The 25,384-nt window shown below is 41.6% G+C and overlaps 1 protein-coding gene across 4 annotated transcripts in view; it reads left to right on the top strand.

The window, feature by feature from the left end:
* Positions 1-25,384, top strand: part of dop1a (DOP1 leucine zipper like protein A) — a 37,341-nt gene that overhangs the window by 1,513 nt on the left and 10,444 nt on the right. The window contains exons 2-24 of one of the 4 annotated variants that reach the window (XM_020621591.1): positions 3,567-3,762; positions 4,165-4,346; positions 4,443-4,613; positions 5,287-5,476; positions 5,854-5,952; positions 6,432-6,531; positions 7,632-7,714; positions 8,485-8,599; positions 9,008-9,128; positions 9,746-9,865; positions 10,942-11,059; positions 11,889-11,918; positions 12,703-12,969; positions 14,971-15,003; positions 15,193-15,718; positions 15,881-16,164; positions 16,249-16,401; positions 16,511-16,611; positions 16,785-17,050; positions 17,171-19,259; positions 19,508-19,619; positions 19,847-20,029; positions 22,480-22,605. In XM_020621591.1, coding sequence (XP_020477247.1) covers positions 3,625-3,762; positions 4,165-4,346; positions 4,443-4,613; positions 5,287-5,476; positions 5,854-5,952; positions 6,432-6,531; positions 7,632-7,714; positions 8,485-8,599; positions 9,008-9,128; positions 9,746-9,865; positions 10,942-11,059; positions 11,889-11,918; positions 12,703-12,969; positions 14,971-15,003; positions 15,193-15,718; positions 15,881-16,164; positions 16,249-16,401; positions 16,511-16,611; positions 16,785-17,050; positions 17,171-19,259; positions 19,508-19,619; positions 19,847-20,029; positions 22,480-22,605 — 5,607 coding nt within the window. In that variant the 5' untranslated portion in view covers positions 3,567-3,624. Of the gene's footprint in view, positions 1-3,566; positions 3,763-4,164; positions 4,347-4,442; positions 4,614-5,286; positions 5,477-5,853; positions 5,953-6,431; positions 6,532-7,604; positions 7,715-8,484; positions 8,600-9,007; positions 9,129-9,745; positions 9,866-10,941; positions 11,060-11,888; positions 11,919-12,702; positions 12,970-14,970; positions 15,004-15,192; positions 15,719-15,880; positions 16,165-16,248; positions 16,402-16,510; positions 16,612-16,784; positions 17,051-17,170; positions 19,260-19,507; positions 19,620-19,846; positions 20,030-22,479; positions 22,606-25,384 lie in introns of all 4 variants that reach the window. The other 3 variants (XM_020621590.1, XM_020621592.1, XM_020621593.1) reach the window with 3 other exon arrangements.

Genomic DNA, 25,384 nt, shown 5'->3' with positions numbered 1-25,384 from the left:
ACAGACAGGACAGATAGATTTACAAAAAATTTATTTTTTTAGCTACACAGGGCCTGATCAGTACATATTGTTCACAGTTCTGAAAAGAAATTGTGATTTTATCAAGTTGTCTGGGGGCCTTGGCTGCCACCGACAATTATTTTACTGCTATTTATTTTTATAGATTAATAGCTTTTGCCTGTATAATGTCAGGCAACAGTGAATAGTGAGCTTCTTTCAATGCCCAACAGTTCAGTTGCTTCTTTTATTCAACCATCAGTCCAAAACCCACATGCATATCTAATTTACTGGCATATATGACAAATAAATCCTTACATGTGTGCAGTTGGAAATGTGGCTGTTTTGCTTGAAAAATAACAATGGTTCATTGACTATAAGTACAGTTAACAATGAATTGATTAATTTATTGATTAATTCCAGAGATATTTCAGAAATCAGTCCAACCACAGATTTCTGCCTACAGTATATTGTTTATAATATTGGTTTAGACAACAATTAACAATTCATTTAATAAAATTGTATTTTTCTATTTGTGATAGGAAAAAGTCCCACAAAATGATGACTGTCGTAGTGTGGTAATAAATGTCAAGCATTATTAGGTTTTCTCTGCATTATTCTTACAATTGGCCCATTATTAAATGTTGTAAGGCACACTGTGTTAGATGTGTTTATGTGCAGTACTAGTAAACTACACCACTGTACATTTAAATTAGATTAGATTAGATTCAACTTTGTCATTACCCATGTACAAGTACAAGGCAACTACATACAGTTTAGCCTCTAATTTACATGTAAAAGAAGAGGAAATGTAGTTGCCCTAACAGTATTTATGTTTTAATGGCAGCTTCCCAGGTTGGATTATACTGTGTTGTGCAGAGAATGAAGCTGACATGCTTCAGCTTCTTGTCAGCTTTTATTGACTAAACACCATCAGCATATGCCAACAACAGCCCATTTTATTCAGTGTTTATTGTCATATTCACAGTATGGAAACGTGTTTTCCTGCACAATGAAATTCTTATTTTGCTGTCCACCCTGAATGCCAAACAACACAAGTGAAATATAAAGTGGATAAACAATAGCACAAAGACTAAACAGTCTTACTTTGCCTTCCACGCTGAGTGCCAAACAGCACAAGTAAAATATAAAGTACAGTGGCAAGAAAAAGTATGTGAACCTTTTGGAATTTCATGGTTTTCTGCATCAATTTGTCATAAAATATGGTCTGATCTTCATCTAAGTCAAGAGTACTGACAAATATAATGTGCCTACAAAAGCAACACAAAACAATTCTGCTCTTTTCATGTCTTTATTGAAGACACTCATTCAACATTCAAAATGGTAGTGGAAAAAGTAAGTGAACCCCTGGAATTAATAACTGGTTGACCCCCCCATTGGCAGCAATAACTTCAACCAGGAGCTTCCTCTAGCTGTGGATCAGACCTGCACATCGTTCAGGAGGAATTTTAGCCCATTCTTCCTGTAGACAGCAATGTTCTTTTTAGTAAGCAGCAGCTTCCTTTGTGGTGTCCTGCCATAGACACCCTGCTTGTTCAATGTTTTACATACTGCAGACTCATGAACATAGATGTTATCCAGTTCCAATGATGCCTTCAAATCCTTGGCTGTCACTCGAGGTTGTTTCTTTACCTCATTGATGAGTCTTCATTATGCTCTTGGGGTCATTTTGACTGGGCACCCACTTCTTGGTAGAGTAGCCACAGTCCCAAAGTGTCTCCATTTGTAGATCGTTTGCCTAACTGTAGACTGGTGAATTTCTAACATCTTTGAAATCACTTTATAACCATTTCCAACTTTATGTAAATCAACAATTCTTGATCATAGATCTTCTGAAAGCTCTTTTTGGCGAGGCATGGCTCACATAAGCATATGCTTCTTGTGTGGGGCAAACTCAAAAGGTTTGAATGGTTTTTATCTGTCAAAGTAGCTCTCGTCCAGATTCATTTTCTTAACAAGACTCCAGGTATGCTAACACCTGACTCCAATTAGCTTTTTTTGAGGTCATTAACTCACTCATTAATTCACTTACTTTTTCCACTAGCACTATGAGGTTTTTATGATTGTTCTCAATAAAGACATGGAAGATCAGAATTTTTAATGTTGTTATATTAGGCACATTATATTCATCAGTACGCTTGACTTAGATGAAGATCAGATCACATTTTATGATAAATGAATGCAGAAAACCATGAAATTCCAAAAGATTCACATACTTTTTCTTGCCACTGTAGATAAACAGTAGCACAGAGTTTAAAGACACTTTAAACAGTGAGTGAGAAGAAATATAATAACTAGTATATAACAATATAATGAAAAACACACCAGGAGATAATGTATGCTACATCGAGGCTGTATGTGCAATAGTCAGCAGTGGGTGTGCAACTATGCATGAGCAACTGAGCATGTAAACAGTACAGGTGCAATTACATGAAGTAATCCCTGAATGTAAACCCCTGTCAGCTATTTAGGAGTCTGATGGAAGTTGGAAAGAAAGGGTTTTTCAGTCTAGAGGTCCTGCATTTCACAATTCTGAGCCTCCGACTGGAGGGCAGAAGTACAAACAGTCTGTGCTGGGGGTGGGTGGGATCTTTGAGGATGGAGGCAGCCTTCCTACACACCCTGCGGTGGTAAATGCTCTGCAGAGAGGGCAGTGGAATCCTGGTGATGTTCTCCACAGTCTTTACCAGCGTCTGCAGGCGTTTGTGGTCTATAGCAGTAGTGCTGCCATACCAGACAGTGATGGTCAAGATGCTCCCTCGACGATGCAGCTGGTCAAGATGCTCTTGACAATGCAGCTGTAGAAGTTGCAAAGGATCCTAGGTGACATGCCAAACTTCAGCCTCCTCTGGAAATACAGCTGCCGTTGGGCCTTCTTGACCAGCTGTGTGGTGTTAAGTGTCCAGGTGAAGTCCTCACTGATGTGGACGCCCAGGTATTTGAAGCTGCTCTCCCTCTCCACTTCGAGCCCCTGAATGAACAGTGGCTGATGAGATCTCCTCTCCTTCTTCATGTCCACTATCATCCCCTTCGTCTTGTCCATGTTGCGGGTGAGGTTATTGTCCTCGCACCATGACACCAGACCGGCCACCTCCCTCCTGTAGGCTGCTTTGTCCCCGCCAGTGATGCGACCTATCACTGAGGTACATAGTGAGGCTGTTAGGGTTGCCTTGTGATATGAAACACCAGCCTCATTCCTCTCCTGATATATATTACTACAATGTCATTCCCTTAAAATAATTACTGCATTATAAGAGTGACAGCAGCAGCACTGGGTGACAGCTCCCCTTCTTCTCCAAACCTTTTTGGGAGGTCATTTTATGATTCAGCAGAGCGGTCATCTTGCTTTTTCCCAAACACATAAAGCAAAGATAAGCACTCATGTCCCACTTTACTCCTGCTTGGTCTATTAAAATGATTGACTCAGTTTTTTGTTGTGTTTTTTTCTCATGGTGAAGCATGCCGATGACTACATTTTAGCTCATCATCTCTTTATTTTTCATCTCCTGATTCTCATTCTCTTTTTTTTTTGTTTTCCTTCATTGCAGTTGTGATATACATATGTGTGCCTGGTGTCTTACACTAGCGGAATAACCTCTCAGGAGAATGAATGCAGAGGAAGTGGAGCTGCTCAGTGACTCTAAGTACAGGAACTATGTGGCAGCCGTGGACAAAGCCCTCAAGAACTTTGAGTACTCCAGTGAGTGGGCCGACCTCATCTCTGCACTGGGTAAACTCAGCAAGGTGAGGATCAGACAAGCCACAGCTCAGCTTACGTGTTGTACAGAAGGCAAAGATGTATACACACGACATACATATACAGTACATAGTGACTTGAATACATTTTTTCAAATCATATTAATGCCATTGGTTTCAAATTATTAGTTAGCATAGCAGCTGATTTATTATATTCACCAAATGCTGATTTTATTGGCATTTGATGCTCATAGGTTCATTCTCATTGCATAATTTTAAAGTAGAAAAAAACCTCACATAAGTATTGAGTAAATCTACATATTATGAGTGGAGCACCTGAAAACAATTTATTTCAAAATGTTTCCTCCTGAATGAATGACACAGATTAACACTGTGATTGTCATTGTGTCTGCATGCCCTTTATTAACCAGCTTTTGCATCTTGTTGCAGGTTTTGCAGAATAATGCAAAATACCAAGTGGTTCCAAAGAAGCTGACAATAGGCAAACGGCTGGCCCAGTGTCTTCATCCTGCCCTGCCCAGTGGAGTCCACCGTAAGGCCCTGGAGACCTATGAGATTATCTTCAAGATCATTGGCCCCAAGAGGCTAGCCAAAGACCTCTTTCTTTATAGGTAATACTGTGTTACTGTATGCAGAGGCTAATTCATTAGCTGGACAGCTAGTATCAGTTCTTAATATTAACCAAACCTTTTTTTTTGTCCCTATAGCTCTGGGCTCTTCCCTTTACTCTCTAATGCGGCTATGTCTGTGAAGCCTGTGCTTCTGGGGCTCTATGAGATCTACTACCTACCCCTGGGGAAGACTCTGAAACCAGGCCTTCAGGGGCTACTCACTGGGGTACTGCCTGGTCTAGAGGAGGGCTCTGAGTACTATGAAAGGTAAGAAGTGCAGAAATAGAAAGAGAAAGATAAACACTTGGAAGCATTTTAATGTGTACATGCAGGCATTAGAACAGGCCAGTAGGTAAAGGCATTTTATAACATAATGTGGAAAGAAACGCATTGCGGATTGTGTAAATGATACATGCAATATGGGTCACTGTGAAATACAAGCTTCAAACCAAAGCTAGCCTTAGACATATGCCTCAGTTTTCACTCATCATGTCTAATTGGAGCTTCATTATGAGATCAAGATGGGCTCATAAACATGTCTGAGTGAGTGTTTGTTCAGAGAAAGCTCACTGAATATAAGAATGAATGAATCATGACACTTTCTGATTTCAGTAATATTGTTTGCTGACTTATTTAGAAACCCGAAAAACCTGAAACAGGAAATTTCATCAGGAAATTTGGCATAAGATTGTGTGGTTTGCTTAAGTTATCTTATAAGGGCCCTGAAGTCCTAACTGCCTGTACTTGGACAGAGCAAAAACAGTTTTAGTAAGTCTGTCAACAGCAACACTCTGTTGCTGCTATAAACAAGTATTTTCACTTTTCAGTGCCTTTTTTTTTTTTTTGTGGTCTGCATCACTCAGCAGTGCTGCAGTAAGAGGTGAATGCTTGTGTGTTCTTAACAAGCATATTGACAGTGGACTGCCTGTCTTTTTCATAGAACCAACACCTTGTTGGAGAAGGTGGCTGCAGCTGTAGAGCAGTCGGCCTTCTACAGTGCCTTGTGGGGAAGTATCCTGACCAGCCCTGCTGTGCGTCTCCCTGGGGTGTCCTTTGTTTTGCTTCACCTCAACCGCAAGCTCTCTATGGAGGACCAGCTTTACATCATTGGAAGTGACATTGAGCTCATGGTACATAATCACTACAGATATCCCTTGTCAAAATCTTTGAAGACACTCACATGCTGTTCTCAAAAGGAATTTGATACAGTTCTGGAATAGGGATGAATAATGTTAATTAACAGAGAAAAAGGAGTGCCACTGCACAGCGCTGGCAACTACAAGGTATAAATGTCAGTAGTAAGACATCATAGATATTTGTGGGGGGGCTGCACATTGAGCCTAAAATTCAGTTTATGATCAAAGAAACTTTATTAACATTGGCATGGGCCATGATCTACCACCAACACAGGTTTATCTTGTTTCACTGAGTGGGTTTGAGTGACTAACCCTTGTAACGCTGTGTGTTTTTTAGACAGCCTGACTAGTAGACTGTTTCTGTCCACCAGGTGGAGGCGGTCAGCACCTCAGTCCAGGACTCCAGTGTGTTGGTGCAGAGGAGTACCCTGGACCTGATTCTCTTCTGCTTCCCCTTTCATATGAGCCAGGTAAAGAAAGCTGTGCATATGAGGTGTGGCTAAAATTACACATAATTATTATATGATGATAATGCATCTATCTGTCTTGCTGGATTAAACTAACTCAATAATATGCATGTCTCATAAAGTTGATGCAGTATATCACCTAGTATCAGTATTAACATTAGCATTGATATGTTATTTTAGATGTCTACATGCCTCTCTTTGTCTCTTTTTGTGGATTTTCAAATGTACAGTATGTGTGTGATCATGATGACACCACTAAGGCAGCCAGCCACAGTGGTGAATTGTGCTGGATTCATGTTAAGTCCTTCGCCTCAAAACATTTCTGGACCTGTCAGCTCTGGGACACAGCTCTTATCTCATGTCTGCAGTCCTACCCCATAGTCTGGCTGCTTGTATTTGTGTGTGTATACTTACAGTATGTGTATGAGTAAATGGGACAGCAAAACTGTCAAAAATATTCTGGTCTGTTCTGTTGTGTTCAGGCTACTCGCCCTGACATGATCCGGATCCTGTCGGCAGCTTTACATGTGGTTTTGAGACGAGATATGTCCCTCAACCGCAGACTCTACGCCTGGCTGCTGGGTGTGAAATACACACACAGACACACTACTGGCGCGCAGTATCAGGGTTCTCATTCATCATGTGATTTCTGGAACGTTGTGTGATTAGAGAATTTTCCTGACAATAAAATAAGGGGGCTGGTTATATTACAGAAATATACCCTAAATTATTTCCCCATACATTTATTAACCTGTTGTAGAAAAGCATGAAACTATATAGTTCATGAAACAACTCTGACATATGCTACCAGAGTTATAGACATTTTACGTGGACCATGGTGAGAACTCTAATACATAGACGTTTATACATGTATTGTGATTTTATGTTATTGTCATGTATACTAGGTATTGTGTATATATATGTGCTTTGTTGCTGTGCTCCTTTTTCTGTTCTGTGGTGTGTATATACAGCAGGCTAGTATCACTTGTGGTCATTGTCTTTATTTTCTCTTGTTTGCAACTTACTGTGGATGATTGTGCTGGTAAGTGTCTGCATGGCTAAAGATGCACACTGAACTTATCAAGCTTACACTCTCATCCAAAGCAACATTAGAATGCCTCAAATGCCTGGATCACCAAAAAAAGATGAGGAAAATCGATGTGGAGTGGAGATCAGAGTCAGATTTAAAGATACACACAGCATGACTCTAATACCACATTCTTAAAGTCGAGTTTGTGGAAGGGATTTTTGTTTTTTTTGTTTTTCACTACTGAAATGTATATTTTATATTTACATTTTTGAAAACTGTTAGTCATACTGAATATTGATGGCCCCACCATTCTGAATCTGGTAGAGCTTCTATAGTGTGGAGCAGGCCAAGATTTTCTTTGCAGTACCATGGCTGTAACATGAGTGACTTTTAGCAATGGCCTGTAGGAGTTTACTCAAATAACGAAGAAGGAATCAGCTGGTAGAGATATTATGTCCAATCTCACAGGTTGATGAAAACTCACGCAGAGTGGAGCAAGTGCAGATTAAAATCTCTATTTCTCCCACTCCACATAAGTTCTTTGCCTCTTGCCTTGAGTTTGAATATGCTGAATACACATCTAAGTGTTCATGTAATTATAACTGTACATCTTTGTTCTGTGAAGGCTTTGACAACAATGGGGTGATAATAGGCCCCCGCAGCACTCGACGGAGCAACCCAGAGGAGCATGCTAGCCACTACTTCAACAATTTCTCTAAAGACATGCTGGTCCAGGTGAGGTTTCAAGTTGATAACACTTACAAGTGTAGGGGATTGTGTTAAGTTGGCTATTCTGGCCCTCCATTATTTGCTACAGTTTATCTGTCCACTTTAATCCTTCTCCTTGGGGGTGGCTGTGGCTCAGGAGGAAGAGTGTGTTGTCTCTTAACCGGAAGGTTAGCGGCTCAATTCCCAGTGGTGACACCGGTGTGTGAAATTGGGAGTGTGAATGGGTGAATGGCCAAATAGTATAAAAGCACTTTGAGTGTGCTGGGGTACATTCTCTCTGGGGTTTGCATATACTGCATGTCCTGCTGTCTTATTCTGTTCCCAGCTGTCTGTCCTTCCTTTGAAGACAGCTCCTAGTTTTCCCAGAGACTCCTAAACACACACAGATCCTACACTTGCATAGTCTGTACTGTCGTGCTCAAAACAACATGGGCCCTCCAGGCAGGACCAAGAGAGACCGAGAGGGGAAGTTCTGCTTTTAAAACTATTTTTATTTTATGTTTACTCCTCCGCCATCTGCTCTGAGAGAGTTAATGGAGCTCCTCACATTGGGACATGGTTGAAACTACAGAGGCCGTCTGTTCAAGCCTTACCACATTATGTGGCAGATGAAGCATGAAACACATGCAAATATGTGATTGGTTCTGCAATATATGATTGAAAGCAAATGCTCAAAAGCAAATCAGTGCTTTCTCTGCTGTGCTAAAGGTGGCTCTGGAGTTTACAGATATTTTCTCATCTTTACTGTAATGATGTGTGTTTATCTGTGGTTTCAGGCAATGGTGGGCATCTTGCAGGGCAAGGCCAGAGGTGGTGAAGAGGAGAGCATCCTCATGCACGACCTCAAGCCATTTCGCATCCTCATCAGTCTGCTGGACAAACCAGAGCTTGGTAAACATTTTATCAATATGTAGACACCAACAGCTAGTTATAACAGCCTTGGGCGGCTGTGGCTCAGGAGGTAGAGCGGGTCATCTCCTAACCAGAAGATTAGCAGTTTGATTCCCGGCTTGTCCAGTCCACATGTCAAAGTGTCCTTGAGCAAGACACTAAATCCCCAGTTGCTCCCAGTGATGACACTGGTGTGTGAATGTGTGAGTGCTTGTGAATGGCCAAATAGTGAGAGAGCGCTTTGAGTGTGCTGCAATGCATAGAAAAGTGCTGTACAAGTATAAGACCATTTACCATTTAATGTTGTCAGTATGGTAATAAGAATGGATGTCCCAAAAGTAGGCTGTGAACAGAATTTAATACGTAACCACTGAGTATTTAATCCCTGCTCTCTGTTTCTCTCTCCAGGTCCAGCAATCCTAGAGGATGTTTTGATTGAGGTATTTCGGACTCTACACACACAGTGCCGAACAGAGTTGGATCTCCAAAGCCAGAGTCCGTTCAGCAAAGATCACACACAGCTCAGCAGGTCAGTACAGTCCACCACTTGTCGTTCTGGGCTCTTTAGATATTGCATATGAACCCCATAATGAAAGTTTGGGTGTTGCATCATCATCATCATCATTGTCATCGTCAAATAAAACAAATGGGATATGTTAAAGCAAGTAAAATTAGACAACCTTTGAACAAATTACATAATGCATTAACTGATGTATGTATAGATGTCAGGTGTGCAAGAACAGCTTTACAACACAGTGTAAATGTTAATGGAATAATAAGATAAATTGCCACGTATAATGTACATGTGAAATTATACATTATTTGAAGTTTTTGTGTCAAAACTATGATAATTAGCTAACAGAAAATTTTGTGATAAATTATAATCACAAGACATGCAGTGACTCTCAAATGTTATAAATTGCAAAAAACATTTCATATGTTTACTTAAGAAATTTTGTCAGTACTAAACTAACATTTTTATTAATTTATTCATTCATGCATGTCTGATTTTTGCAGATGAAACAATTGAACTTTAGCCTTGTGATATTGTGACAATTTGAGTATTGTTGTGACGTGGCCTGCTGTAGTGTGTTGGGAACACCAAGGATTCCATGATGCTAATTTTGCCTTCTGAATTATTCTTAGCAAACTACGAGAAAACAAGAAGACAGCAGAATTGATTAAAACAGCGAATCTCCTGTTCAACTCCTTTGAGCCGTACTACATGTGGGACTACATTGCCCGCTGGTTTGAGGAGTGCTGCAGGTTTGTATGTTAAATTGACTAGTGATGGGCAGATGAAGCCTTATGGTTCCCTTTGGTTCTTTGTATTTTATTTGTACTGAAGAAAGATTGGAAGCTTTGGAGGGTTCAAACTAAATGAGTAGAGTGACATCTAGTGGCGTGTATATGGCCCTTAAAGGCAGGCCAGAGCATTACAATAAAAGTCCAAGAAACCTCAATATTAATACATTTGATACATGCATTTAATCAGAATACATTTGAAGTTATTTATTAAAAGTAGATGTTACTGTAAAAAAAAATACATTGTCCAAATAGTCTATATACTGTACTGTATTTTTTGGTGCTGCTAAATGTTATGTACTTCATGAGTAGTTAAGGCTTAGTGTCAATGACTCACAGTTTAGCTTCAGCATTAAAATTACACTATTACATTATTACATGGTACCTTGTGGAAATGGTCTCATACATAATACATACATAATATGATTATCTTTCTAGTGTATATTCTTCTTATTTCACTAATGTGCCAAGATGAGCTGCAAAAGTTTCAAAACTCTGATCCAGTGACACTCCTGAAGCACCAGTGGTGTTTGAATCTTCAGGGGTCATTAGGTTTCCTTCCTTTAGTACAAACTCTGACACAGTGTATTAAAACAATGTGCTTCACTGGAGTGAATCGAGCTTTGGAACCTGTGGAATATATGCCCATCTCTAGTGCACACATTATACATGGAAGTTGCTACTTTCTGCCAGTATCACCACACTAAGGTGTAAAAGCTGGGGCGACCTAAATGTGCCGTCATGTGTTGGAGACATTTTGAGACTATGATGTATTAAGCTGCTGTTTCCTCATCATACAGAGTAAGAGGAATGCTGCTGTTCTGCTAATGTTTCAGTACACTGTTGCTGAAGCATTGCTCAGTTGGAACAGGGGGCCTAATGTGTGCTAACAGAGCTCTCCCAGTGCCACCATTACACACAGACCAGTCCTTTGATTTTGACACCAAACTATTCACAGATTTGCATGATCATCACTGATACTAACTGCTAACCATAATGCTTTATGCAGTATAGTTACAAATATGCATCCGTTGCAGGAGAACGGTGAACAGCAGCAGACGTGCACAGCAGTGCTCTGGGAACATAGATCCTACAGAACTCTCTCTGGTGGAGTTCTGCCAGCTGGTCGATTTCCTGCTGGATATTGTTTCCTTGGTGAGACTTTTCTTTCTGTCATTCTTTCTCTCTTTTTCTTTCTTTTTTTATGTCTTATTTTTTTTGCTTCTTTCTTGCTGGCTTCTTATTTCAGTCCTTCTGTGCAGTATGTCTATTTCCAGTTTTCTATATAATCCTCTTTTTGTTTGCATTTCACTCCACTGATTTTCTTTTACTGTTACATTTTTAAACTACTTCTTTCTTGGATTTTAGTTTTTCTGAATGTTTATTCTTTTTGCTAGGTTCTTTCTCTCCTCTCTTCTGCAGTCCCTTGTCTCCTTCCCCTGCGTGAGCTTTCCATTTCATCCTTGGTTTCTCACTCCCTCTGTCTTGGCTCACAGACCACCTTCTTACAGTAAATCCAGTATGCTGCCTTGTAGTACCACAAACATTTACAGTTTGGTGTCCATGTTGTCACATTGATTATTCAGCTCCATTTCCTGGCTCAGGCTGGGGATATTATGGCCACCATTAGGGTGTTTGAGTGTGCACCTTCTCCCTGTTCTGTGTATGATGTGTGTGCTGACTTCACACAGGCCTGTGTGTTTTGTGTCCTTGACAAACACATTGTTTGCATCCTCTTAGAAATGTGCTTGTCTCTACAGTATTTCCAATCTGAGTCGCTTGGAAATCCCCCCTCTTTTATTACCCTGTTTAAATGCTTATGTTATGTGTGTGTGTAGAAGAAAGAGAGGACCTTGTGGTTGGTGATATTGTAAATGAGAGAATGAAAGTATGAGGGTAGTGTGTCTGTTTCTACAAACAAAGTGTTTGGCCTGTGCTCTGCTTGCTCCTGTCTGTTCAAACTATTTGCTCTTTCTCCCTGAAGCCTACTAGAAGCATGAGGGTAATCTGCCAGGTAAAGTACTGCTCTTTCCTGCTTTTTCACCTCACCCTGCTTCACTGAGGCTATGATAACATTTCTGCAATGTCCATCCTGCCAGCAGCCCTCAGGCCATCTTTTTTCCTGTCCTGCTTTAATAGATCGTTTCAGAATGATTGATTTATTGACCCATTTTAATGCCAAAAATTAACATAATCCTAAAGGAGAAGTGGGAATAAATGTCATTTTAATGAACAGTCATTAAATGTGGTGATTACTTATTCTGGCTGTCTGGTGTGGATCTTGTGAAAATGAAATCTCTGCCCAGTGTGTGTGTGTGACTTGTGTTAAGCATGCATGCAGTTATATGTTATTACAGTGCTCATGTAGTTGCCAAAAATATAAATCGGTTTTATTGCTCTTTTGTCATTATGTTTTGCTCATTTTTTGTTATTAAAACACTATTTGCTGTTGGGTCAAAATACTTTTATTACTGAAAATTAAAAAAAAGCAAAAGGTCTGTAAATCCAATGTATTTATTGATCTATGCATTAAATGCATACATTGGATCTAAATATGAAGAGCCTTATGTTAGTCAAGGAAAAATAATAAAAAGAAATGTTAATACTTAAGGAAAAAACAACAAAAATCAGTGGGAGAGGAGGCACTGGGGGTCTCACAATAGTCTGTTTAATAGTAAGAGTGTGTAGAAAGAAATAAAGATATTTTTGTTCTGATAAGTCAGTAGTCCTTCCACACCTCAACTTGTTTTTTGTGTCTCAATTTTTTTTTTGTGTCCCCCCCCCCCCAACATTTCAAGGAGACGTACATAGAGATCCAGACAGAGCATTTGCCTCAGTTGCTGTTGCGGATGGTGGCAGCTCTGACCTGTCACTTGCAGGCCCTGAGCCTTGGGGAGCTCACCCAATGCCTTCGTCTCTGCTCCAAGATTCTTAGCAAAGTGCAGCCACCGCTGGTGTCCCCTCTGGCCCTGCCCTCGGGTCCCCACTCTCATGGCCTCTCCAGCTCCACTGGCAACCTCTCGAACTCGGCAAGGGATCAGAGTAGAGACATGGAGGACAAAAGGGTGAGGAAAAGTGTTAATGTCAGAAATAGTTATTTGATCAGAAACAGTTGTTAATTGGGAAGTAATACTCTAATTATCATGGTTTTATTGCCACTGCAGTCATAAGATCAGAGTATATGTATACTTTAATTGATCAATCAGAAAAGAACATTGTTACAAGCTACAGACCAAAAGTGATGCCTCTGCTATGCCAAAGTCAGACTGTGAAAAGCACTGCCAGCTGATACTTCTATTCTGTCTTTGATGCCTTAAACAGTCTTTTGATAAAAACATAGGCCCTCTTGCTTCCCCAGTCAGATCAAATCCCAGTTTGGGCCACTCGACCCACTTCCCCTACAAGTTACTGCCCAACAGCAGTTCATGCTTTGATAGTGCGCCCTGGTCCCTGAACAGGGCCCCTTCTAGCTCGTGTCCTCCTGCCAGCTCAACTGCCCTGTGCTGCATTTGGCTGGGTGGCCCTGCCATCCCATACTCTCTCAACACATGGTATTTGAAGACTTGGTCAGAACAAATGTTTTGCTTGACAGTCCATGTCCTCTTAGTCCCTGTCCAGCAGCCTTGTTGTTTAAGTGTTTTAGAGCTCAGTGATGTACGATTAAAAGTTCAGTCAGTCAGTCCCATGCCCAGCGATGGATAGGGGCTGATTAGACTGAGGTAGGCCCTTGAGGGGGCAAGTGGAAAGACAGAAGATGGCTAACCAACAGCTGAGCCTAGCTTGCTTTTCCTCTCTGAGGAAGAAAAGGGATGAACTAGCTTGTGATGACTGCTGGGTGAGCCACATCCAACAGAGTGGAAAACAACCTGCATACATCTAATGAACTGAACATATAGGGAGCAGCTAGTGTGCCATCTGAGTTCAGGCTTCAGAATGTGCATGTTTCCTCAAAAGTTCATCCAAGGAAGCCAAACGCTGACTGTGACAAAGAAGTGTTAGAACTTGAGTCTGTCTGTCTGCAGCAGGATATGGGTCTGGTGTGCAGTTCAGTACACACAAGTGTCTCAGGTCAGACACATCAGCTGTGTATACAGCATCACTATATGTTGCATTGTATGTATGGGATGTGGGAAAGTCTTCTGTCACAGAAACTGTAATGACATAATACATTTTCTGAATATTTAATGAAGAAGGTGTTTATAGATTCAATTCTAGATATGGAATATCTGTTTTGGGCAGAAATAAATACTTGACAATTTAAGCGACTTCATCAAATTGAAGCTGGATGTAAAGATCCTGTAAATCCAGTACTGTCATAAACCAGTCCTGTTTATTTATTGGGCTGCAGTGATCTTATACAATCAGACATTAAAGGGATAGATATTTTTTGGTATAAACGTTATCGCAAAATCTCTTTGAGGAGTCTTAGCAAGTTCTAGGCCTATGTTTTAGATATTGCAGGTGGGGCTAATTGGTTGGTTCTTTAGACTTTTTTCAGATCAAACTATTTTATATGATATTGGAGAAGAGCACACGTGTTGTTAAATGTCTTAATAAAGGTTGCATTCCATTAAGGTGAATATTTCTAGTCCACAGTATTACATATGCTGGCTCACTGGGCTGACTCTGTGAGGCACTTTATTGAACTGTCCCTTCATTTTGGTTTTTAGTTAACACCTGTGCTTTTCATACAATGACATGTGAAAATCCCTGCTGTGAAAATGTCTACAATTGTACATTTAAAGCATCTACACACCTGTCATTCACACACAGACACATACACACTTGTTTTTTTCCTTATAATGCTTGATTAGATTATTATTACCTCCACCATGGGTGAGTGTAATGTTTTGCCGGCATTTGTTTGTTAACAGCATAACTCAAAAAGAAGTGAATGGGTTTAGATGAAATTTTTAGTTTTTTTTTTTTTTTTTTTAAACAAGACTGATTATCTATTTTCATGATGGTAAGACATCTCTTTTATCTTACCAGTTAATATACCACATACTGTTAAGTATATCTTTTGTATATAATGTTTGTTGTTGTTGCTCTATTTGTACCCACAGAGTAAAGACTCAGTCTTTTTTGGTAATGAAAAGGTAAGGTCACATTCATAACATAGACGAGTATCATGGAAAGATTATCATGGTCATACTTACAACGTAAGAGATACATGTATGGAACTGTCCCAGCTTGCTGTATTTTCAGTGCACACTTTGTTTTGTCTTCTTTGTCTCTTTCACTCTGAAATTGACCCTTATCATCTGTCCTGCTTTCTCTTCCTGCAGACCCTTCCGGCTTCTCTGGAGCCACCTGCCAGTGGAGAAGTGTTTGAGGATGGAGAAAATCCCCCCAGCAGTCGCTCCTCAGAAAGTGGCTTTACAGACTTTGTCCAGTACCAGGAAGATGGCCCAGAGGAAACAGGGCGAACTCTTCATCCCAACCCAGTGGTCAAAACAGGCCATCGCTCCTCAGGCCCATCTCAGACCAAACCTCTGGACAAACCAGTCATGCAGTGCTGCCTGGAACACTTCCAGCAGTTTCTGTCATGCCTCATCCCTTTGTACATTATGCCTGTGCATGTTGACAGACCTGAGGGTGAAAGAAATGGGGTCATGCAGTCAGGGCCCCTGGTTTCTGAGGGCTCCCAGCACAGTGATCATATTGAGTCATGGTCTGGTTCTGGGTTGATTCCAAGGGAGCGTGTTGCTGCCTTCACTGCTGCTTGCCAGCTCTTCCTAGAATGCTCCAGTTTCCCTGTCTACATTGCAGAGGGGAACCTCAAGTCCTCACCCACACAGGAAGAGCAGTTTGGTAAGAGCCAAAATCACAGCCAGCACTTAACAGTATGTGCATTGTTATTGTAGCACTAGGAGTGAAAAACTGAATATTTTGAGAAAAGGAGGGTGTGTGGACACTTTTTTTTTAAATTAAAGACAGTGTTGACTCCTGTATATCTCTCCTATATACATACAGACAGTGAGCAGGTTCGTTTGCCAGTGTGGCTGCAGCCCCTGATGGATGCATGCTGCCTAGCCAGTGATTTCAGCCTACAGGGCGTGGCAATCTCCCTGCTCATGGACCTAGTGGGGCTCACCCAGTCGGTTGCCATGGTGACTGCTGAGAGCGTGGCATCTAATGGCAGCTCAGAGTCTACCCAGCCTATGAGCCCCAGCCAGGGTCGATTAGCCGTTGTCATCAGGCCACCACTCACTCAGGGAATTCTAAAGTACATCGCAGACAAGACAGATTTCTTTAAGGTAGAGATCTTGTTTCAGGTTGCACTGGAGGTATTTATGGTCTTCATTTTTTGTTTTTTATTAAGTCTCTAATCTTTTGCTCAGAGTGTGGCTCTAATCCTGTGGGACCAGCTGAGTGAAGGAACACCACAGCACCATCAACGCAGTGTTGAGCTCTTCTACCAGCTCCACAACCTGGTGCCTTCCTCCAGTATTTGTGAGGATGTGATCAGCCAGCAACTCATGCACAGAGACAAGGTCTGTACTGTCCACACATGACCTCTCAGGCCACATGCACATAGACCCAGTTTCTCATCCTGTCTGTAGACACAAGAACTCTCCATGCTGAAGCACACTTTTCTTGCAGAGAATTCGGCTGGAGGCCCATGTGAAGTTCTCTGTTTTATGGCATTTAACACGAGATCTGAACATTACCAAGGCTGCTCCTTTCAGTCGCACATTTGATAGGTGGGTTTGTACCTGTTGACGATGGTGCAGAAGTTGTTTGACGTAGTCTAATATTAATGCAGCTGTATTTTACATCAGTTGCTTTTTCTTAGATTTTTTGTTCATTACATTTTTCTTTGTCTTTCTGTTATTCATGCTACTGTACTATCTTCACTTCTCACTTTGTCTTTCAGATCTCTCTTCATTATGCTAGACAGTCTTAGTTATTGGGATCCATGTACTAGTGCAGTTGGCCGGGCTTGGTTGAATCAGGTCCTTCAGAGACATGACATCGCTCGGGTCCTAGAGCCTCTGCTCCTCCTCTTGCTACACCCAAAGACACACAGAGTGTCCATTCAGAGGGTACAAGCCCAACGTCACTGGTCTCGTGCCTTTCCTGACCTGTCTGGCCAGGAACCATCAAAACCCATGTATACCAGGGACTCGGGCTTCTCAGACAGTGAGCACTGGCTGTTAATTAATCTGTTTTCTAATAATCACTGTCTCTTTTATCTGGTTTATTTCCTTTTTATGGTTTATGGTTTTTTAAATCTATTTTTCTCTTTCTTTCAAATCCAAGGGGAGAGGGTAGCACAAGAGGAGCTCCCAGGCCTGGCAATGTGTGACATTGAGCCATTCTGTCTGACTGTCAACCCCTTAAGTGACAGCCTGTCCTTACTGAGCCTGAGCAGTGAGAATTTGCAACTGGCTGTTGAATATCAGCCTAGTGACCAACACGGGGAGCCCCAGAGCTCAGAATCTAGTGGTTCTCATTCATCTACAATGGAAAATGGCAGCTTTGAGGAACCAGAGGGTGTTAACAACACAGTCACTGGATCAGAGCAACAGCCTGGTTCCTCAGATGACATGTCTGAGAACTCTGTAGAAGAGGTTGTGTCTTGTGTTATAAAAGAGCTAATGGACAAGGTTTTAAATTTAGTAGATGAGGGACCTCTTGAGATCTCATCTCCACCTGAAAACTGGCCCCAGACAGACACAGACAGCACTTCTTCAGATACGTCCACTGGTCTCCGTCTTGACTCTGGTCTTCCTCCTGATTCTAACCAGACTGTGCCAGAAATGCTGGCTGGACACACAGTGGAGTTCCTGTCTGTCATACCAGCTGAGGGAGAGGGTATCACCCGTCATAGTTCATCTCCTTCTATTGTCACATTGCCAGACAGTTCAGACCCAGCCACCTCAGACCACAACCTACGGGTGGACAATCCCCAGGCCTGCAAACGTAGCCATAGCAGCACACAGCTCAGCCTTAAAGGGAAGATCATGGAGAAGCTGGCAGACAAGTCTCCAGGGGCAAAGCCAAAGATCAAGAAGGCCAAGAGGAAAGAGGAGGAGAGGCAGAGAAAGGCAGCGAATCAAGCTGAGAAATTGCAGCCACCCGGTATTTTCTTTGGGGACAGCCTAGATCTGGAGAACTGGTACAGCTGTGGGGAAGGTGAAGTATCAGAGATTGAGAGTGACATTGGCTCACCCAGCGGGGGCTCTGGTGGTACTGTTGGGGGTGTTGGTGTCACAAGACGCAGATCATCCTCTGGCCCAGCTCGTTTTAACATCCACCCTCTCTATCAGCATGTCCTGCTCTATCTCCAGATGTATGACTCCTCACGGGCCCTCCATGCCCTGTCAGCCATCGCAGCCATGCTGAGGGCTGCTCCCTCAGGGTTTGTAAGTGCCATTTCCACAACCAGTATCAACAATACCTACACTCCACAGCTTTCTTTGCTCCAAAACCTCTTAGCCCGTCACAGGGTCTCTGTCATGGGCAAAGACTTTTACTGCCCCATCCCCCAGGACTCCCACTCCCACTCATTCCGCAGCGCCATGTACCTGGAGATCATCATCTCACTCTGTCTCTATTTCCTAAGAAGCTATTACTCTGCCCATGTGGCAGCAGGCCCTCAGGACTTGGCAGGAAACCGGGCAATGCAGCTGACCAGTGTGGAGGTCTTAACTCTCCTCTTCAGTGAGCTAGCAAAAGTCACAGGTGGCTCAGCTAAGGGCTTTGCTAGTTTCATCAGCGATGTCCTCTCCAAGTGTAAAGTTCAGAAGGTGGTTCTCCATTGCCTGCTCTCCTCCATATTCAGTGCTCAGAAGTGGCATGAGCAGCGGGTGGCAGGGATTAATGTGGCCACAGTGGAAGAGGGTCTGTCAGAGGACAGTGTGATCAACCTGTCAGAGGACCAGATAGACAGCTGTAGTGCTGTCCAGTCACAGTTGCTAAGACTGCTGCAGAGCCTTGTTGTACTTGAGCACAGAGTCCTTGTGCCAGCTGATGAAGGAGGAGAAGGAGGACCTGTGGGGGGAGTGGTAGGAGGTGGAGGGGCAGGAAGTGGTGCTGGGGCAGGGTTTGAGATCCTGGGTGGGGAAGTGGAGCATGTCAACCCTCAGCAGCCAATGACATCACTGCAATACCTCCATGGACAGCCTATCACTGCACAGGGTATGTTCCTTTGTGCAGTGATCAGAGCACTGCATCAGCACCATGCATGTAAGATGCACCCCCAGTGGATAGGCCTCATCACAGCCACCCTGCCGTACATGGGCAGGGTGCTGAGAAGAGTGGTAGCCTCAGTCACTCTGCAGCTGTGCAGGAACCTGGACAATCTTCTTCAGCAGTACCGCTATGAAACGGGAATGACTGACAACAGGTATCAACATGGGTCATATTGATATAACATCATTATGATAGCTTTAGTCACCTGCACTGTATAATGCAAATATATGTTAGGGTTTGCTCACCAGATGGCACTTGCAGTTGTCATATATGGCATCCATCTTTCTGATGTATGAATTGTACTTAAAACATGACATTGCAAATTACTGTGGTGACATGTTTACAATTATTAATTGAAATATATGCACTGATTGAACTCCGTACTCTCCCTCTATTATCTAGACCCCAGTGGATGGCATTATGCATCCCTCCTGACCTGATTCTGACGGTGCTGGAGGGGGTGACTGCCATCATTCATTACTGCCTGCTGGATCCCACCTCCCAGTACCACCAGGTGAGGGCACTGAAAACCTAGCCATTTAATACTTGCCTATAGAAACTGTGAATACAGGCCTTGTTTGTTTTATTTTAGACAATTGTGTCCAACGTTGAGCAGTTTTTGAAGATAATGTATATTGAGATATTCCTGACATTTTTTGATTCATTGCACAGTACACTTATTTACATAATGTAGTATTGTACCATAAGTAATTGACTGTTTTGTTACATATTTTTCCTCAGTTACAAGTGAGTGTTGACCAGAAGCACTTGGCTGAGGCTCGTTCTGGCATCCTCTCTATCCTTCACACCATCATGTCTTCTGTCACACTGCTGTGGAGCATCCTCCACCAAGCTGACAACACTGACAGGCCAGCTGCTGCTTCAGCAGCCTCTACTTCCAACATCAACCTGGGCTCCACTAAGGTACACAAACAGGGCAATGCTTGACTGAACATGCTAGACAAGAGAAGAGGTGTTTGTAAATTAGCCTCTTTTAACCACCAAAATCGTATAGCACATGTGATGAAGTCAAATTTGTGTTTTGGGTGTAAACTAAAATGTCAACAGCACATAGGTTTTAGACCAGAAAACTGTGTTTTGCATATACATTGTACTGGAAAACAGCCCCAGAGCATAGGTACTGTGTGCACAATAACTGCATTACTGGTCTCATCAGTAAGAACTCAATGTCAGTACTGACAATAAAGGATATTTTTAGCAATTATAGCTCTGTATTTTTCTGCAAATTGTTATTAGCTCTGTCTTGATGGTATTAGTTTTTCCGGAGGTGGGTTAGTAATGTAATTTCACTGAGATAATACAGTGATTTTTATCCTGTATGGAACATAATGTGCAAGTATTATAGGGCCTTTGTCCCTGAAGGAGGAGCAATTAAAGGCCAGACAACCTACATAACTTAATTTTGCAGCTAACTCTCATTTTTATCAATGTGAGCATTGTATATTAGGCCCTGTACACAGAAATTAACAACAGCTCAATTTCAATGCAGTTAATGTTTTATTTTGTGTCAGTTAACAGGACAAGTGTGGCTGAGATAGATATGTGGTAATGTAATGTCTTTAGAATTTAAGGAAGTAGTAGTGTGTGATTAATTTATTGCATTGTCTTCTTATTTTAGCACTATATATACTGCAGCTATATTGATAGTGGCTGAAATTGTTTACATAGTAAGTTATCAGCTATTTATGTCTAACCTAAGATCATCACTTGAAGAGCCCATGGCATTCCCATTTCCAGACATTCATTCATTCATTTTCTACCGTTTGTTCCCTGAGCGGGGTCACGGGGGGGGCCGGAGCCAATCCCGGCCGGCAATCGGGCGAAGGCGGGGTACACCCTGGACAGGTCGCCAATCCATCGCAGGGCTAACACATAGACAAACAACCACACACACGCACATGCACTCCTATGGGCAATTTAGAGACACCAATCAACCTAAGCTGCATGTCTTTGGACTGTGGGAGGAAGCCGGAGTACCCGGAAAGAACCCACGCAAGCACGGGGAGAACATGCAAACTCCAATTCCAGACATTTAATGTTTATTTTTGGGTGCTTCTAGATTAGCTTTGGACCCATCATAACTCCAAATAATCTGTAATTATTTCAGAATGATAAAGCCCGATGAGAGCTTCCTCCTGAAAATGAGAGGGTAGTTCATGAATGTGTTGCTGGTCAGGAAGCTACATAATCCATAAACAAAAAACACTAACAAGCTCTGTTTTCGACAATGACAATACCTCACATCCTACCTGACATGTCTGAACAAGGATATGCAAGTGGACAGCATGATACACTACAACAGCATTAATTAATATGAATTCCTCCTCCATAGATACTGTAGGTAAACAATGGTATATGTACCAATGAAAAGAGATGTGTAACACTCAAACAAAGCAGGTAATTGAGAAACCCCATATTTTAACTGGCATAATCCAGACATAGCAACTTTTCCAGCCTTGCAACAATTCTATCTACAGAAACAAGACATGCAACATGTGTGCGTTTGTTTGTTTGTTTGTTTTTTACTTAACATTAAGTTCCAAAGAGTAGAGGAAACATCGGTCCCTTTCACCCTTGGAGGTACTTGATAAATCCAACCTGTGATCGCTGCATCTTCCCCCACAAATCCCTCGCATTACAGGTGACCACATACATTCCCAAAATAGTAAAATTAATTCCAACAGGTAGCCTTGCACCAAAAATAACATCTTGGATCATTAATCCGCTGGTTAACCAGCAACACATCACATGCGACAGACATACTGGCCTCAAGCAGCCAAAACAAACAGGTACTGTGCTCTGGGGGAATCCAGTGTTGATGAGCTGATCATTCACCGCCACATGGGGCTTCACTGGCCAGCTGCTTATAGGTTAGACCCGGGCAGGTAAAACAGCGAGACCCTGTACAGGAACATTCCCAGATATCCAGTAACCTCAGGTCCTGTATTTTTCTCCACATCCTCTAGTCACAGTGCAGCAGAAGGAGGTGAAATATATCCACAAAACTGCATGCAGTCAAAAAAAATCAAGCTTTTAAAATGACACCGGTATCAGGCAAGCTCACATGAACATGCAACTGCCTGGAGATAATGATCATTCAAGGAACTCTGTAAACTATGAAACATCGGGAAAAAGTTTTAAAAAGGGGGGGGGGGGGGGGGGAGTCTCGCCAGTGAGAGTTTGTGAGACTTGTATAGACCGAGTTGCTTCTGCATAGAAGTACAACAACATAGGTACACCCTGTTTTTTGAGCTTTCAGTCATGTTTAAGATGATAATTCACCATTTTGACATTGTAGATAAGTTGGAAAACACAGGAAAGCATGACATAGGCTCTTTAAATCTTTTCTACAGAACCTCCGGCAGCAAATCCTGGAGCTACTGGGTCCAATCTCCATGAATCATGGTGCTCACTTCATGGCAGCAATTGCCTATGTTTGGAATGAGAGGAAACAGGTCAAGACTCCAGTCAGAAATAAGGTGGGTGCCCACCACTTTAATCTTTTTTTGCATTGATTGTCTTGATGCTTGCAGTTAAAGCCATTGAAATCTTTTCATGTACGTATAGTCATTGCTGTTAGTATGTTGTGGTAAAATGTCTGTAAAGATGGCAGAGGAAACATAGCAGCAGCAGTGCATTTAATTTCAACCTGTCATTTAGCATTGTTCATAGAAGAGATGCCTTAAAACAGTTTTTTTTTTGCACTTATTGCCAATAAAAAAAAATTCTATAACCCCGTCTCTGTCCAGCTAGTAGGTTTCTAAAAACACATACTGTTCAACATGATATAAACATGCTATCCAAGACTCAAGTGTAAAGATACAAGTTAGAGTGAAATTGTTATGCAGTCTCCACATGGGACCAGGGGACATTGCCCCCAAAATATGAAAATTTGCCCCATTACCCCCCGTCCCATGTTTGTCATGACCAATCCTCAAATGTTGACTAAAGATATAAGAAAATACATGTTCTACACCCAAAAGTGTTGATGTAAACCAACCCCGAACGTACAGGACTCCTGTTTCATGTTGGTCAACATGTCAACCAGCATCAGTGAACATATCAGCTGTGTGCGAGGCTCATGACGGGTCAGCATGTGACAAAGTTTTGGCCATGCCCCATGGAGATTATGTCCTGGATGATCTGAGTTTCATTCTGTCACTTGTCTTTTGTAAACGGGGTCTAACAGTAAGCGGTGTCACTGTGAACAGTTTGTGTTATTAATGTTTTTGTCAAAATGTGGAAATTCTGTGCACCAGATAGGTTACTGCCTGTTGATTTATTTATTTAAAGAGCTGATGACCTTAACTTTAAGGGCTTAGGTATGAGTTTATACTGTACTGTAGCTATAAATATTTACATCCAGCCTATATATTGATATATTGGCCTCAATCCAAACCTTAGTTGTGATATTTTAAATGTGTATGCCCTGTATGAATGTAGCCAAAATGAGGAGGAGTATCTGAATAAGTTGGCTTTTATTAGCTCTTTTATACAGAGTGAGGGGCTTACTAGTGTATATATCGTAGGTGATATGAATGCAGATATCTCAGACAAGAACTCTGTTCTCATGAAGCATATGGTGCATTTTTGTGCTGATAAAAAACTGGTTCTGTCTAGTAGTGAGCTTTTGCCAAGGCAGAGCTATACATATAGAAGTGAGGCCTAGCATACAACATAGACCACTGTATTTCGACAGCTGATGCACATGCTGCTTTGGAGAATATTGCCATTCTATATAACATGTCTATTTCTGACCACATTCCTGTAAAGATGGCCGTTAGATTTGATTTTACACCTATTTTAATTCAGACTAACCAAAAGCATGAAAGGTTGGATTGGTCCATTCTTTCTGCAGAGGATCTTGCCTGCTACTGTTCTGACACTGATGAACTGATATGTGATATTACTGTACCTAGAGAGGCTGTGATATGTACGGACTTTAACTGTACTGCTGTTAGCCACAAGGCTGATATTTCTTGTATGTATTCTAATATTATTCGGGTTGTATAGCTGTTGATAGAAGCTAATATGCCTTATTATAAAAGAAAACAGAAGTGCAAAATTAAACCTGGGTGGAGCACTTATGTGGCTGAATATCAGGCTAGAGCCCATGATGCAACAACTTCCTGGGCCCTTGCTGGTAATCCCAGACATGGGCCTATATTTGAGCTTAAAAAGTGTACAAGCGCAGAATATAAGTATGCTATAAGATTTATTATGAAAAATGAACAAAAGCTGAGTTCTGACTCTGTGGCTGAAAAACTCCTAAGGAATAATATGAAATTGTTCTGGAAAGATGTTAAATGTATTAACAGCAGTAGACTTTCTCTACCCCATGCTATTGATGGAGTTTCTGGCCTGGATAAGACAGTTGAGCTTTGGCGACGCCGCTACTGCGATCTATTTAATTGTGCCCCTAGTGAAACTTTGTCTATAGGTAGGGTTGACTTTGTTGACTCTATTAAAACATATGAGGGTTTTCAAGCAATACCCAATTTGTCAGCTAATAAGTCTACTGGGATGGACCGCATTTCTGTAGAATGTCTTAAGTATGCTAGTTTGAGGTTGGCACCTCTTTTAGCTATATGCTCTACTTCTTTTGTTATGCATGGGTTATGCCTGACCCTTTGATGTCAGTGCTTTTAGTCCCAGTGGTGAAGGATAAAGCAGGAAAGGTGGGCAGCTCAGATAATTATAGACCCATTGCACTTGCTAATATACTTCCTAAAGTTGTTCAAGACATTCTCTTGAGTAGGTTTCATAATCTTATTGGCTTTACTGATGATCAATTTGGGTTTAAAGCCAATCATGGCATTGATATGTGTATTTTTGCTTTGAAAGAACTAGTTAGTAAATATAAAAGTAAAAATTCTACCGTATTTATGTGTTTTTTTTAGATCCTTCTAAAGCTTCACAGGAAGTTATTCCAGAAATTGTGTGACGCTGGAGTGCCTAAATATATAGTGAGATGTTTGTTATATTGGTATGCCCACCAGACTATGTGTGTCTAATGGGATAATTGTATATCTGCACCCTTTCAGACCTGTAACGGGGTAAGAAAAGGTAGTCTGTTGTCCCCGATTCTGTTTAATTTTTATATGAATGGTCTCTCTAAGGAGCTAAATATGTGTAAAACAGGATGTATGGTTGGAGGTATAATAGTGAATCATTTAATGTATGCACATGATCTGGTGATCTTTAGTCCCAGCTCAGCAGGTCTTCAGCAACTCTTGAATGTATGTTCTTTGTTCACGT

This window comes from Monopterus albus, unplaced genomic scaffold (genome assembly GCF_001952655.1).
Source record: "Monopterus albus unplaced genomic scaffold, M_albus_1.0 scaffold262.1, whole genome shotgun sequence".
NCBI lineage: Eukaryota > Metazoa > Chordata > Actinopteri > Synbranchiformes > Synbranchidae > Monopterus > Monopterus albus.
Note: the sequence above shows the minus strand (reverse complement) of the source record. Positions and strands in the feature narration are given on the sequence as shown.